The sequence below is a fragment of the Ambystoma mexicanum genome, chromosome 9 (genome assembly GCF_040938575.1).
Source record: "Ambystoma mexicanum isolate Mex_15411 chromosome 9, UKY_AmexF1_1, whole genome shotgun sequence".
Taxonomy (NCBI): domain Eukaryota; kingdom Metazoa; phylum Chordata; class Amphibia; order Caudata; family Ambystomatidae; genus Ambystoma; species Ambystoma mexicanum.
In genome coordinates, this window is record NC_090931.1 from 130,756,521 (window position 1) to 130,772,784 (window position 16,264).

Sequence of the window (16,264 nt, forward strand, 5' to 3'; positions counted from 1 at the left end):
AACCACACACGTATTCAAAGGTCCGCGAATCCCAACACATATTTAAACCCACACACTTCACGAACAAAATGGTGATGGGAAGTTTGAGGTCTCTGGTATTTTTATATGGGAAACCGCGGTAGTGAACTTACAATAGGAAAAAACACCAATTGAAGGTTCAATTGGTTACGATGCAAAACCTAAAAGAAAAGAAAGGGAAATTCAGCAGGAGCGGCTTGCAATGCAAATGTTGGGATGGAAATGAGCCCATCCCCCCGCCCCCCCCCCCCCAGGCGCGTCCAAGTAAAACGAACACCATATGAGGTGATGTAACATACAAGGGGGAGTAATCCGCGTTATCAGGCAACACGCAGGTTGTCTTTATTCTGGAGTGTGCGCAAAAAGGGACTTGCCTTCAAGGACACTATTGCTAACGACAATGAGACCAATGACATTATCGATGACCTCCGCAGTACAGCGCCAAGCATACCCCTTCCCGCAGTAGGCACATGGCACGCCCTTCTTCCAAGGCCTGTGAATGCTGGGCACGGTGTAAGCCATGAGTGTATTACTTCTGTCCATTGCGCTCACACATGGAGGTGTTTGCAGTGTTCACAATTCAGTGCTGGCTCCACGCTTATTAATACCAGGTGCCAGCGTTCCCCAATTCAAGAGCGCCCACTTTATCAACTTCAAAGAGAGAAAAGGCTCGGTCTATCCCGACAAGAGTCAAAGAAGAGAGCTTAAAGTTTGCACACTGTTCCCTGCAGCAGGCTCATTAATCCACCATGCTATCTTGCCAAGGTGGCGGATTCCGTCTTTAAATCTGCAGACCAGAGGCAGACTCACTTTTATTAGTTGACAATATGGTGCCCCCATTCCACTGCCCTAACCCTGATGGACCCCATTGAAGCATCCTCGGGAACTTTGTAAATGGTGGGGGATACACGAGGAACATAAAGAAACCAGTACTGGGCAATGCCAACCGTTTTGGCTTTTTAATGGGTATGGGAAAGACATTTGCAGCTTCAATTAAGTCATTAACTCTCAGAAGACATCTTAAAGAAAAACATGGTCAGGCACGTCGAGCACAACGTTTGATGGTAAGGCTTGATAAAGCCAGCTCAAAGAGATCCCAGCAGCACTTAAGCACCATCCAATAGCCAAAAATTTTTTTTTTTTTTTTTTTTTTTTTTTTTATTACGAGTATATAATCACCGTGGTGATTTTTACAAGAAGATGAACAAGAAACGCTCCTCAGTTCTGACAATTATCTGTAAAACTATAAAACTGTCTAGCTGTGGCCAGGCCCATTAAGCCGCGGGTACATGTGTAAAAATCTGATCCAATATTTTTGTGGCTGCAATAGACCAAGATGTTCTCAATCCTCCTATTAGGCGCTCCCACCAAAGCTCTTCCTCCCTCAGGTAGGAGTTTTTTAAGTGGTGGAGAATATATGGTGATCTGAATTTATCAGTACCAGGACACAGTAATAGAAGGTGCCGTAGAGTTTCGCTTTGTTCAATTTTGTTGCAAAAGCGACAAGTGTTTGATGTTGAGAGGCCCCTTCTGTACAGAATCTCATTTGTAGGTAGCAAATTCAGCCTCGCCCGAAGTAAGATGTTCCTGGTTTTTTTGTCTGGGTGCTTAATCAGGAAGGGTTGGAGTACATTCAGTTTTCTGTTTGTTGGTGGAAGGTGGCTAGTTGACTTGTACTCAGATGCCTTTTCCAGTGTATTTATCCAGTCCAATTCTTCTAGTCGGGTTTTAGCCAAAAATAAAAATAGTAATTGTTGAATGGAAGGAAGAAGATGGGACAGCTTATGCAAAAACCAGAAGAAGAAGAAGAAATAGCACCTGTAGGCCTGAGATCATTTTCTTGGCCTCCTCCATCTCCTTCTCCAGGTGGTCCTGCTGCTCTATGAGGTGGTCCTCCCATGACGTTTCCAGATACAGCGACGGAGTCCCGGTAGGCCAGTCCGGGAGAAAGACGGAGCTCGATTCTTCTGAAATATCAAAACAAGACTGGGTCACAGGACGATCAAAGGAACCCCAACACAAGTGCCTGCATCGCCTTATGCCCAAATGTCAGCCACATGCTAGGACGGTGAGCGCCATTTGCAGGTGAAGAATATTAGTGCAAGAGCAAAGACAGAGCTGGAGATATTGTAGAAGAAAAGATGTAGACATGAAAATGAAACCACCAGACAATATACATATCTGTAATTTATGTTTTCAACAAGGTAACAGAACCCATATTGGCAGTGTTTAAGTGCAGTCCCGGAAAGACTCAATCCGGCCCAGGCTTTCACGATAATCATATGCGCTACATTTGCCTGAAATTACTTTAAAGTGAAATTATTTAATTGACTGTGGCTATCCTGAAAATCCAGTGTAATTCACACCCTCGAGGACTGGAGTTGGACAGCGGCGAGAGCATGGCAACCCCCCCACCCACAAACACACACATAAAAGACACACACATGCATACACACAATCTCAGTTGATACCAGCCAAATGCTCACAGTTACAGAGAACACAGCATAGTGCTGCGCCAGTACACTTTTTTCCAAGTGATTTTGTGGTGTGCTGATGTGACGGAAAGACCCAAAAAGACTGAACAAAAACGAATGCGAGAGTTCACTGAATTTCAGTTGTACGAAAATTACGTACGGATGAAAATCTCGACCAAGTCTCCCATTCGTTTGCATTACAGTGAAGGAGGGCAGCGGGGGACGCTTTTCCACTGTAGTGTGAGCGGGGATTGCAGGGGTGTCCCCCACTCCCATCTCAATACATTTTTTCACAAAAAAACTAAAAATAAAGGAAAAGCGGACCCTGCAGCACCGGTTCCCATACACGCAAGTGACCGGCGTCGTAGAGGGATGCTAGACACGGTGGCACACGAGGAGGTGTGCCGCCCACAGGTAAGTAACAGTGTGGGGGGCAAGGGAATAGTCTGAAATGTTTGGGGTAGACAAAAACGAAAGTTCTTTTCGGTAAAATAACTTTTGATCTTTTCTCCTTCAAACATTTCAGCTTTGATTTAATCACAGTAAATCAACGTGACACAATTGCCACTTTGTTGTGGTCTGTGCGATCAGAAGTCCTACAATGTGACTCTGGAAAAAGGCAATTGTGGTTTTCCATTTTTCTCTGATCGGTTCCTCGACTTATTACTGATCAGTCCTAATCGAACGGCTTCAAACACAACGGACAACCCCACCTTGAGCACGGGACACCATACTGCAGGCTTGTCCAACCTTTTTGAAGGTGGGGCCGAAGCATTAACTTTTTGTCACACGGTGGGCCGGCGAGCCAAAAGTGAACACCCTCATCCAAAGCAGTATATTCTAAAGCGATGGTGTGTGACCTTTGACACAATAGCATCACAGGCATAGCCATGCAGTCCCAAAGATAGCTTTTGGTGTCGGGGCACTGATTAAAGGTTAGTTTCTTGTGATTTCTTCCAGTGTGTATGTGTTGATATTTCTCCAAAATAGTGGGGGCAACCGAGCGTAGCGAGTGAGCTATTTTAGGGAGGGTTTGGGGGGGTCCCCCACCCCCAAGATTTTTTTTCCAAATATGGGCCTGAAATTGTGCATTTTAAAGCAGGAAAAGTGACCAAAAAGCCATAAGTTTACAATCAGTTCCAAAGGGGAACATGTACATTCCATGTCACCAACAGGAGACAAGAACATTGTAGAACACAACACATTTTAATGATCAATGTGTCCACAGTTTAAGACAGCACTGTCACTGATGTAACACATTGGCATGCTGGTTGTACCCAAAATATGCCTCTGTAGCAACATGTCTATGCTGGCTCTTCCCAATTTAGGCCAGCATTGTCCTCTACAAAGCATGATTGATGCTGCCTGAGCATGCGCAGTGTGCCCAATACATATGCCAGCTTATCCCTGTAATACACATTCATTACTTCTGTGGTAATGAAAGAATCATAATCCAATTCCAGGGGGCACCTGAGGCAGCAAAAGTCCTCCGCCACGGCCCGGTTTATTGGTCGGACCCAACATTGCAGAAATAAATAAATTAATCATGTCCACGGACCCGACAAACATTGAACAAATAGATAAATCGAGCAGGGGAACCGATTTATGAATTTCCCGGGGGGTGCCCAAATATAGGAAGTGACATCACCAGCAGTTATATGACCGCATATGCACGTAGTCGCCGACTTGGTGCGAGGGGGGAGGGGGATGCAGAACAGTGGAAACATTGGCTAGCATGTACTGCATATACTAAAGTCAAGTAAGAAGGAGGTTTAAGCCTTCCAGTTGCATTCCAGTAGGCCAATACTGCCCCTACTCCACCCCTCTATAATCATCCAGGTTGTAGTAGCCCTCAAAAGGCAGAGCAACACAACTAGGATGGGAGAACGAAATGCCATCCCATCCTGTGAGTGTGTCAAACCTCAGAGCAAAGACTGTGCTTGTGCCTCCTACCTCGGAGCACAATCTCACTAATTTGGTGCAAATCTCGCAAGTGGGTGCTTGGGAATCCCATGCATGTGTGTGGGCTGCAGACCACGGATCACTTGCTCACCTCTTCAGTGTGAAAGTCTGGCCAAGACAGTACTGTCCCAATGGTGAGAAGTGTCGTATCTTCACATTAACTATGCTTAAGCACTTTGGGTTATTGAATAGTGCTGCTACATTCTGAGTAATTCCATCCCTTTAAATATATTAGCTCTTGTATAACCACAACAGTGTTGATTTATTCTGATGATGATGAAGATGTTAGACTTGCTCAATAGTTCTGTTTCTGTATCATTAAATGTACTTCAGATCTTCAGAGTCTCGGGAGGATAGCTCAGGGGCAACGTGCTCGCCTTGGAAGAAAGACGACATGGAGCAACACAGGTTCGATCCCTTTGGGTATATTATGCACATTATAAATAACCAATACAAATAAATAAATCTGCTGAGAAGTGCTAGGGCCTTGTCAATAAGAGTGTAGCAGCTCAACCGAGAAGTGCTGATGTTGTTCCATCAAAAGTATACCAGCCCCACTAAGATGAACTAGCATTGCCTCAACAAAAGCATAGTATTACAATTATAGAAGCCCTGTTTAGCAAGCTAACTGAGGAGTACCAGCATTGCCCCATTTCAAATATGGCAGCTCTAGTAGAAAATAGATTACACAGCCCTGCTGAGAAGTGCTGTTACTGTCTCTTTAAAAATACAGAAGCCCATTAGCTCTGCACCATTAGGCCCTGCAAGTACTGTCTCATTGAATGCTATTACACTGAACAAGGTTAACAGTATGGCAAGGTCCATACTGGGTTCTATGTGATAATTCTGCATTTTGAAGAACAAATACAAAACAGACCGGTTTACTTCGGCCGATTTGTGTGATCAAAAGGCCAAATTATCACATTCTACTGCCCACCCACCCTGCTAAACCCCCCAGGAAGGTGATCCCACCTCACCCCACATTCCCACCCTCTCCCACGCTGTTACCTTCCTTAGAATTTAGGGGAGTTACCTCCCTCAACGCCTCCGTTCCCCGCCCATAGCATAGCATTCACCCTCACCACGTACACACTCAGAAGAACAAGTTACTCTCTTACCTGGTAACGTTCTTTCGATGGGATGGTCCAACAACGTATTCCATATCTATGACAGTATTCACCACAGCTGTGCTTCTTCGGAAAATCTTTCTGCGTCCTGCGTCGATGACGTCGATACGCCGTCTTCGAGGACCTCCTCCGACAGCCGACGTCACCGGATGTTATAAGTAGGACGCACAACGCCCGTAGCCTCAGTTGTAGTTTTTCCCCCAGAACGTGTGGCACCAAACTACTGCCAGTATGACCACAGAAAGCCTTGCGGAAACGTAAGCTGCAATCGCATAAGAAATTCTGTAGCGGGGAAGGCAGGGATGGAGCGATATGGAATATGTCGTCGGACCATCCCATCGAAAAGAACATTACCAGGTAAGAGAGTAACTTGTTCTTCGAGGGGATTGGGTCCTCCGACGTATTCCATATCCATGACAGACTCCCAAAGCAGTACCAACGTAAGGAGGTGGGAAAATAATTTAGAACATAGAAATTTAGAATGCCCAATCAGATTGCAGAGTAAAGGACCGCTTTGCCAAAGGCCAGATCCTGCCCACGGATAGAATCGAGGGAGTAGTGACGTACAAAAGTATGGACCGAAGCCCAGGTGGCTGCATCACGGATGTTACGAATAGGAACACCCCTCTGCAGGGCAGTAGAGGCAGCCATACCCCTGGTAGAATGGGCCCGCAAGCCTATCGGGGGGTCCTTACCCGCCAAGCGGTAACATTCAGAAATTGCCAGACAAAGTCTGCTTAGTAACAGCTTGTCCCAAACGCCTTTGAGCGTAACCAATTAAGAGGTGATCGTCCACTCTGACACGGGACATGCGTGAAATGTAAGAGCTTAAAGCTCTCCTAGGATCCAGCCTATGGAGCCGCTCCTCGTCCTTACCAGGATGCGGAGGAGGATAAAATGCCGGAAGAATAACCTTCTGGCTTAAATTAAATTCCGACACCACCTTCGGAAGAAAGGAAGGACGAACTCTAAGGACAACCCTGTCCTTGTGAAACACAGTGAAGGGTGGCTTAACTGAAAGTGCTTGTAACTCACTCACTCTGCAAGCGGAAGTGACTGCAACTAAAAATACAGTTTTAAGAGTTGACAGTCTCAAAGGGCAGGAATGCAAAGGCTCAAACGGAGCACCCATTAGAAACTTGAGAACAAGGTTCAAATCCCAACCGGGCACCTGGAAAGGTGACGGAGGGAACACATTAGTGAGCCCTTTTAGAAACTGAGAAATTAAAGGAATTTTAAAATAAGAACACTCCTCAGATGAGTACTTAAATATGGACTGCACCGCCAGGTAAACTTTAACGGTACCCACTTGCAGGCCCTTGTGGGCCAAAGAAAGCAAAAAAGTCAGAACCACAGGAATGTCACATGAAAAAGGATCCACATTCTTAACCCTGCACCAGTTGCAGAACTTTCTCCAATGGCAATTGTACAGGGACTTTGTCGCCGGCCGTCTGGCCGAAAGCAACACCTCCATCACGTCTTCAGGGAGGTCCCAATCCCTATACCTCAACCTTTCAGAAGCCAAGCGTGAAGGTTGAGGGATCTGATCTCTGGATGGAGAACCTGACCCCCGTCCCGTGAGAGCAGATCGTCTCGGTAGGGAAGACGACGTGGAGGGCAGATGGACAAGTCGAGAAGGTCCGGGTACCACGTCCTCCTGGCCCATGCCGGAGAAATGAGGATCATCCGGGAACCGAACCTCTGTAACCTCTGCAGCATGACGGGGACTGGAGGAAACGCGTACAGCAGTGGGAATGACCACTCCACCACAAACGCGTCTCCTTAGGCTCCTCTTGGAGGAAATTCCCAGAAGCAGAACCTTTCGCACTTCCGGTTGACACTGGAGGCGAAGGGATCCACTTGAGGGGTCCCCCAAAGGACAAAGATCTCCAGGAGAATCTCCTGAGCCAACTCCCACTCGTGAGAGATCGCGCTCTGCCTGCTCAGAGCGTCCGCCGTCTCATTGTCGTCTCCGGCCAGATGAACTGCCGAGATCGAAATTTCCTGCTGGATTGCCCAGAACCAGAGCTGCATCGCCGCCCTGCACAGAGGAAGGGACCCTGCCCCCCCCTTTTTGTTGAGGTAGTGCATGGCCACTGCGTTGTCCATCAGAATCAGGACATTCTTTCCTCGCACAGTCGGCAGAAAAGCCTTCAGGGCAAGCCTGACGGCCCTCAGCTCCAACAGATTAATATGGAGTCTGGACTCCGACGGAGACCAACGACCGCTGACTGTCAGGTCGTTGACATGAGCTCCCCATCCCGTGAGGGACGCGTCCGTCACAATCGTCACCTCCGGCCAGGGTAGCCAAAATGGAGCCCCCTTAATCAGATTGCCTTCGACGGCCCACCACAGAAGGTCCCGGGCGACCGAGGGAGGCACCTGAACGGGGTCCGACATCCTGCCGGAGGACTGTGACCACTGGAGTTTGAGAGCCCATTGCAAAGATCTCATCCGCAACCTGGCCTCTGGCACCAGAAGAATGCAGGATGCCATGAGGCCGAGCAACCTCAAAAACGCGAACCCTGGGAGACTCTGGGCATGTTGAAACTTGTGCACCATCTGCTGAATGTGATGAGCCCTCACCTGGGGAGGAGAACACTGCCCCAGGGACGTGCCGAGCACTGCTCCAATGTACTGGAACCGCTGTGTTGGCGTCAAATGGGACTTCTTTAAGTTGAGGGAGAAGCCCAGCTTGTGGAGGGAGTGGCAGGTGACGGAAAGATGATCCAGGACTTGCTCGGGAAAGTGTGCCCTGATCAACCAATCATCCAGGTAGGGGTAGACGTGAATCCCCCGTTGCCTGAGATGCGCTGCCACCACTACCATGAGCTTGGTGAAGACCGTCGGGGCGGAGGTCAATCCGAATGGCAGGACCCGAAACTGAAAGTGCGAGTCGCCAACCGCGAACCTCAGGTACTTCTTGTGCTTTGGAGGGATTGGCACATGAAAATAAGTGTCCTTGAGGTCGAGAGACACCAACCAGTCCTGAAGTTGAAGGGCCTGGAGGACTTGAGAAAGAGTAACCATCTTGAACTTGTCCTACCTGAGGAGTTTGTTCAAACCGCGCAAGTCCATGATGGGTCTCAGTCCCCCGCCTTTCTTCTAAATAAAAAAATAAGGGGAATACCATCCCTTGTTCCTCTCCGCTACAGGCACCAGTACTATGGCGCCCTTCTCCAGCAGGGATTGAATTTCCTGCGCAAGGAGCAGATTCGGACTCTTCAAAGAGAGGTTCCCTGGTGGATTGGCGTGAGGCCTCTGCCAGAAAGGAAGACAGTAGCCGTGGGCAATGATTTCCAGAACCCACACATCTGAAGTAATGGCACGCCATTCGACAAGATGCTGCGCCAGCCTTCCCCCAACCGGCGAACCATGGGACATAGCCTCATGACTGAGCTGAAGCGGCTGCGGCGTTGCCTGAGGGTAAAGAGGCAACAGCCCAAGCAGCCATGGCACCTCAAGTACCTTATTTTCCACCTCTGGCACTCCTACAGTTGCCCCTTTCACTTGCAGCTCCTCTCGCTTTACTAAAGGATGAGTAATAAAGAAAGGAACCTCCACTCCATTGCTGTCCCCTAGGACGAAAAGGCGGAGGTTGGCGGACTGCAGCGCCCAACGACTTTGCTGCAGCTTTGGAGGTCTGCAACCTCTCAAGGCTCACGTCAGCCTTGCTGCCAAAAAGATGTTCACCATCAAAGGGCATGTTGAGGAGCCTGGCTTGCACATCAGGAGCAAACCCAGACTTCCTCAACCACGCAAACCTGCGTATCACGGTGCTCGCCGCCATGGACCGGCTGACACAGTCTGCCATGTCCAAACCCGACTGAACGGACTCACACATGGCATCCTTGCCATCCTGAATAATAGCAAGAAAACCATCCAGTTCGTCCCCTTCGGGAATATGTTCAGCCGCTAATGAAATACAGTTCCACAGAGTGTGCGTGAAACGTGACAAGGCACATACGGAGTTGGCCGCCTGAAGAGCCATACCCCCTGAAGAAAACACTTTCTTCGCCCAGCCATCAAAACGCTTGTCGTCCCTATCAGGAGGGATGGTAGGATACGACGCCTGCTTTGCTGGGGCCGTAGCCGCCTGCACCACCAAACTCTCCGGAGTGGGGTGCATGGTCAAGTAGCAGGGGTCACTACTGGCTGGGTGGTATTTTCACGGCAAAGACTTGCCCACTGCCAGGAGACTCTCCGGAGCAGTCCAAGCCGCTGCCACCCTTCTTTGCAGAGCCATATGGAATGGCAGTACCGGGTCAGTGGGTGGACCTTGGTCGAGGATATCCGTCAGGTCATCCTGCACAAAATTAACTGGGGGCACCGACCACACCAAGTAGTCTGTGACCCTCGACATAAGGCGCCGACACAATAACTCGGCATGGGTGCCAGGCTCAGGCCTACAGAACTCCAACTTCGGAGAGCTGTCCAGACTACTGGCGTCATGCAGTGACTGACGCAAGTCCTCAATCTGCCTATGACCAGAAAGAATCTCATCTGGCACCGTGTCCGCAACCAACCCATCTTCAGAACCCTCTTCCACCTCGGAAATATACTCCATAGGCTGGAAAAGGGGCAAAGAATTTTGCCTTGGCCAGAGCCTTTCTAGGGGGTTCCCCCGTGCCACGGGGTACCTCCGACACCACAGCCTCGAAAGGCATCGAGGGCGTCGAGTGAAACGGCGTCGACGTCGAGTGAATCGGCGTCGAAGTTGAGCGCGGCACTGACAACATCGACGGCTTCGACACAGGCCTCGAGGGTGGAGCCCCGAGCGTGTCCTTCGACAGCCTGGGCGCCGATTGCGTTGACGACTTCCTCAGAGGCGGAGCCTCGAGAGAGACCGTCGACGACCCGGCGCCACCGGCGTCGACGTCTTCTTCGAAGACTTCACAGGTGCACACGGGCTTGAGCGCGTCGAGGACCGGGACCTGCAACGGGCATGACTGGAACGATTCCCCTTGTCCGAGCGGTACCTCTCCCGCGAATCATGCCGACCACCCGAGCCCGAAGGCGTATGAGCAGTGTCTCCGGTACGGTCACGACCGACCCCTCTCAGAGGCGCGGACAGACCGGAGCCCTGCGATTCAAGAATCGGCAACATTTTCTTCCAGAAGGAAGCCCATTCCTCTGGAGAGGAACGCTTGGTGGGATAAGAAACCTGCCGACGGGCAGAGTCCTCGGATGAGGACGGGGAAGGCGACCGATGACGGCGCTTCCGGGAGTGCCTCGAAGAGGCAGAGGAGTGGCGGGACCCACTCCGGGACCGAGACCCCCTAGACTTACGACTACGATGCAGAGAGTCGCCCCTCAAATCGTCTGTCGGAAGCCCAGTGGACCTCGCCTTCCGGGGCTTGGACACCTTACCGACCGACAGCTTCTTTTTATGTTCCCGCAAGGCCTTGGACGTAAGCAACTAGCAGTCGACACAATCATCCGTGTCGTGGGCCTCCCCAAGGCACCAGAGGCAGGCATCGTGCGAGTCCATCACAGACATCTTGGACCCGCAGTCCCCACACTTCTTGAAGCCCGGACGCGGGGTGGAAGAAGAGGAAGACATCCCGACAATACTTCACAAACAGGTTCGAAGAACCGAAAGAACAGAAACTCCAAAGAGTCGAGGCGCGCCGAGATCTCCGAAGCGAACACGTTCGCAGAAAAAACGGAACTGAGGCTACGGGCGTCGTGCATCCTACTTATAACATCTGGTGACGTTGGCCGTCGGAGGAGGTCCTCGAGGACGGCGTATCCACGTCATCGACACAGGACGCAGAAGCCGAAAGATTTTCCGAAGCAGCACAGCTTTGGTGATTACTGTCATAGATATGGAATACGTCGGAGGACCCAATCCCCTCGAAAGTCAGGTCAGGATACTGTAACAAAAGCAAAAAGTTGAGGGGTCCACAAATATAGAGGAACATTGCCATGTCAGTTAGGAACAAAGTATTTAATTGAGAATTCGTTCCATTCACATTCATTTTACTACCGGGTACAAGATTGCTAGACATCTGACTATCAATTGTGATAGTTGCACTTAATTAATGAAAAAACATTTCTTATGAACAATTGTCAAAGGACAACAGGATTATTGTAAAATTCTACATTTGTTAACATAACACTAAGTACATCAAAAAGACAAGAGCACATACAAATACCAACAAAGGTTATAGACTAGCTAGACAAGAAACAAAGGACAAACACATTATTTATAGGGTCAAAGAAATATGGCCCAGAAATGAGTACATGCTGACACAAGCTGTATATATAACACATTCAAACTATATTTCATACTGTTCTATTTATGGTCCTAATGATTTGCGAAGTGATGTAAGTGATGCTTATTGATGTGTCTACTTAAGAACTTAAGTTTCGGCTCTGTTGGGCACCAGTTCAAAACCGAGCCTTCACCTTCATCAGGTTGCGTGTGAGGATTTGTTGGCTCCTGAGTGGTTCCCTGAGAAGGCTCTCCAACATGGATGCACATGACCAATTGTTCAATATGAATGATAAAGCCAGACTATCCCCATGCCAATGTCCATGATGTTCATGGTGTGTAGTATCAGCCAGTAAATGGGGTTTGCAAAGACCACAACGAAGCGTTCATGCCAATTACATAAACTTTTATTTGCTCGCATAACAGCATAGACTGTCTGCACCGTGTTCTACAGCGACCGTGCCGCCGTAGAACAACATTTGCTGTATTGGAACCCGATACGGCGAAGTAAAAGCTTGAAAACAAATAGAAATGTTCTATTTCTATCTAATCAAAGGCTTCATTGTGCTTGATCCGCTCTTAAGAGATGCTATGTCTCTCAGAGTCAAGGGTACACAATGTGCACTGTGTTGCCCCGGGTGAGTACACTTTTAGGAGTGGCTTTGAGTGCCTACTGGTTGGTGGCAGATTGTAGTCTGTACGCCAGAGTGTCACATCTAGACAGGGATGGCAGGTTTGGAACCGCTGGCGTTTCGGTTTGCCATAGCGTTTCCCATCACGTACTTCACTTTGTCTGCACCGCTCTAGTTGTTGCATGCGCACGTAACCGGAAGTATTTATTTCACCACTTCCGGGTTGCGAGTGCGTTGCAACGTTTCTGGGTTTCCCTGCTGTGTTGCCGTCGCTCTCGCTTGTCTCTGCTTCCCTCGGTCCTTGTCTGCTTGCTTTCCCTGTTGTAGTTTTTCGTTCTATCTTTCCTTCCGTCTGTTTTCCTCAAGTTTCTTATTCCTTGCCTTTCTTGCTCTTTACTCTGTGTTCCCCTTGCTCGCCTTTCTACTCGTTTCTTTATTTCTGCTCTTTCTATTGCCGAGTTTCGGTACCTTTTCTTTTCTCGTCCTTTTTCCCTTTCTTCCCTGCTTACCGTCCACTGTGTACCCTACCCTGTCTGTCTTCGGATTGGCTCAGCCCTGCCTTTGCTGCCCTCCAGTCCACCGTGAACCGGGACCCTGTCTGTTATACGGATTGCCTTGGTGTAGCCCCTTTTATCTACGCATCTGCTGTGTACCTGAACTCTGCCTGTTAGACGGACTGCCTCTGCCTTGCCCTTGGTGCCTATCTGTCCGCTGGGTACCTGACCTCTGCCTGTGGAATTACTTGAGTGCCACCCATTCGTATTTTCTTCAGCCATCCTTTGAAGCGGATAAACCTACCTTGCGGCTTTTCCTTTAGCCTTGAACCTCCATCCACTACAAGTGCCAGCCACTCGAGCCAAATCCTCATTCCCTTGGATTGAGCCTCATCGGGGTTTTTTGTGCCTCCGGCTTTTTCCCCGCTGTTGGTGTCTCGGGAAGGGTTACCCCCGTCGCACCCCTTTCATAAAAAAAAGGAGAGACTTCAAACTACAAGAAAGGGAAATCCAAGAAGAAGGTGGAAGGTGAGGAGTCGGGGGAGGGGGAGGACCTGAATTGTCCAGTGAAGAAGAGCATATTTCCGACTTTTGGGATAGTTTGCAACACCACCAAGTAACTGAGATGGCTACGCCCCAGCAAGTGCAGGAACTAGTAGCCGCAGTCCAAAGCCTGAACCTGGAAGTACAGAACCTCAAGGCCGCTAATACAGCATTACAACAGCGAGTGACGGAAAGAGAAGGGCCCTCTACAGACCTACCGCCACTCCCTTTGGTATCGGGCAAGTTTGATGGCTCACCTAAGCGAGTAAAATAATTCCTAGATGCCTGCAATCTTCACTTCTCGTTCCGTACACAAACCTTTGCTTCCGATCACGCCAAGGTGGGATTTATGATTACTCAAATGACGGGTAATGCTCTGGCTTGGGCTACCCCTCTGGTAAATCAACCCGATCCTGTTTTGCAGGATTACAGCGCATTCAAGACCCTACTACAGGAGACTTTCCTGCACACGGAAAGTACGTTCCTTGCATCGGAAGACCTTTTGGACATCCGACAAGGAAATTCTGACTTGTTGACCTACATCACCACCTTCAAACAGATCACTGTGGAAGCAGGATGGCAGGAGCAGGCCCAATATGCCATCTTTCGGCGAGGCTTACGAGAGGATCTCAAAGATGAATTGGCACGGATTGCTCGTCCTGCCTCTTTCGTCAATCTCATCACTGCAACCCTTCCGGATAGACTTCAGACTGTCGGAACGGCGAGCCGAAAAGAAAAAGACGAAGTTCTACGGACCCCCTCCTCTGGAAGCTCCTTCACCAGCCCCTTCGCCACTTCCACGCCAAAGCAAAGAGGAACCGATGCAAATTGGGACAGCCCGAGCGCCACTCACCCAGGAGGAACGTAAGAGATGACGGGATGGCTGCTTATGCATGTATTGTGGTGCGTTAACCCATCTGCTACGTGACTGCCCAGAAGTCCCTCCTCGACGATCGGGAAACGATCGCCCTCGGTAAGTGTTAGGACTCACTTCCGAGGGGCCATCCCAAGTCCTTATACTACACTCTCCGTGTCTTCCTCGGGGATCCCAGAAGATTCCCGGCTCATGGTCCTTACTGTAACCTTAAGTCTGGGGAGCACCGAGGTAACCTCCCAGGTCTTACTTGACTGCGGGGCGGCCGGCAATTTTATTGACACCCTGTGGGCAGAACAGAAGGGCATACATCGAGTGGCTAAACTTGAGGACCAGAAAGTGGAAGGCGTAGACGGAGAACCTTTAAGTTCCGGCATGATTACCCATACTACAGAAGAACTCACCCTCTACATTCAGCAACATTCAGAGAAGATTACATTTGACATCATTCGTGCTGCCCACTTTCCGCTTATCTTGGGGATAGGTTGGCTACGAAAACACAACCCCTTCATAGACTGGGCTAAAAACGTACTAAGCTTTCAACCTGCTTTCTGTAAGGCAGAGTGTCTGCCAAAGCCAAGATTCGAGACCGTCCAGACCTCAAGTAATGGCGAACCTAGAACCGTTCACTGTCTTCCGCATCATCTCCAGGAATTCACAGAGGTAGTAACTGAGAAGACTCCAATAGAGCTTCCTCCACACAGACCTGAGGACTGCAGTATCGAACTCACTCCTGGAGCTCTAGTACCCTTCGGTCGGATGTACCCATTCACTCTGGAAGAAAAACATTACCTCAGAGTATCTGGACAGCAATTAGGCCAATGGATTGATCAGGCCCTCGAAATCTCCTGCTGGGGCCTCCTTGTGTTTTATCCCTAAGAAGGATACACGGGAATTGAGACCTTGTATTGACTATAGGGGATTGAATAAGGTAACAATTAAAGATCGGTACCCAATGCCTCTGATAGCTGAAATCATACAAGCCGTCCAGGGTGCCACAGTCTTCACAAAACTCGATTTACGGAATGCCTACCACCTGCTACGGATACAGAAGGGAGATGAATGGAAAACGGCTTTCCGCACCCCGTTTGGGCTTTATGAATACCACGTGATGCCCTTTGGGCTAGTAAATGCCCCTGCGATCTTCCAGCGATTCATGGACCGTCTCTTTTCCGATATTCTGTGTCAGTCCACCATCGTATATCTAGATGACATCTTGGTATTTTCCAACACTATAGAAGAACATGAAGAACACGTCAAGGAGGTTTTCCGGAGGTTAAGAGACAATCATCTCTCGATTAAGCTTAACAAATGTGTGTTCTCCGCCACATCCATATCATATCTGGGTTCCATTCTTTCCAACCAAGGCATAGCCATGGACCCTCGCAAGGAGGCTGCCGTTCTAGAATGGCCTTCTCCCAAATCCATCAAGGATATACAAAGATTTCTTGGCTTGGCGAACTTCTATCGGAAGTTCATCTCCAATTTCTCTCAAAGGATAGTACCCATTACCACTCTGTTCAAAAAATCTTCAGCCCCGTTTCAATGGTCTACAGATGCTGAAGACAGCTTTCGCAGCCTGAAGGTAGCCTTTTGTACTGCTCCCATCCTTCGCCAACCCGATCAAAGCCGACCATTCATTGTTGAGACAGATGCCTCTGCGTCTGCCATTGGGGCAGTCTTATTGCAAGAATATCAAGGTGTGGAACACCCCATTTCGTATTATTCCAAAACACTCAATGCTAGCCAAAATAACTATTCCGTTATAGAACGTGAACTCTTAGCTATGAAGTCAGCCTGTCTAGAGTGGCGCCATTTACTGCAGGGAGGCGAACACCCATTTACCATCCGAACCGATCACAAAAACCTACAAGTACTGAGGCAGTTTGAATGTTATAACACACGACAAGCACGTTGGGCCCA

The 16,264-nt window shown here is 49.1% G+C and overlaps 1 protein-coding gene across 6 annotated transcripts in view; it reads right to left on the bottom strand.

The window, feature by feature from the left end:
• Window positions 1-16,264, bottom strand: part of DIXDC1 (DIX domain containing 1) — a 560,841-nt gene that overhangs the window by 85,586 nt on the left and 458,991 nt on the right. For 5 of the 6 annotated variants that reach the window (XM_069614294.1, XM_069614291.1, XM_069614292.1 and 2 more), the window contains one exon: window positions 1,837-1,985. The exons of the other annotated variant lie outside the window; for it this stretch is intronic. In XM_069614294.1, coding sequence (XP_069470395.1) covers window positions 1,837-1,985 — 149 coding nt within the window. The remainder of the gene's footprint in view (window positions 1-1,836; window positions 1,986-16,264) is intronic. 6 annotated transcript variants of the gene reach the window in all.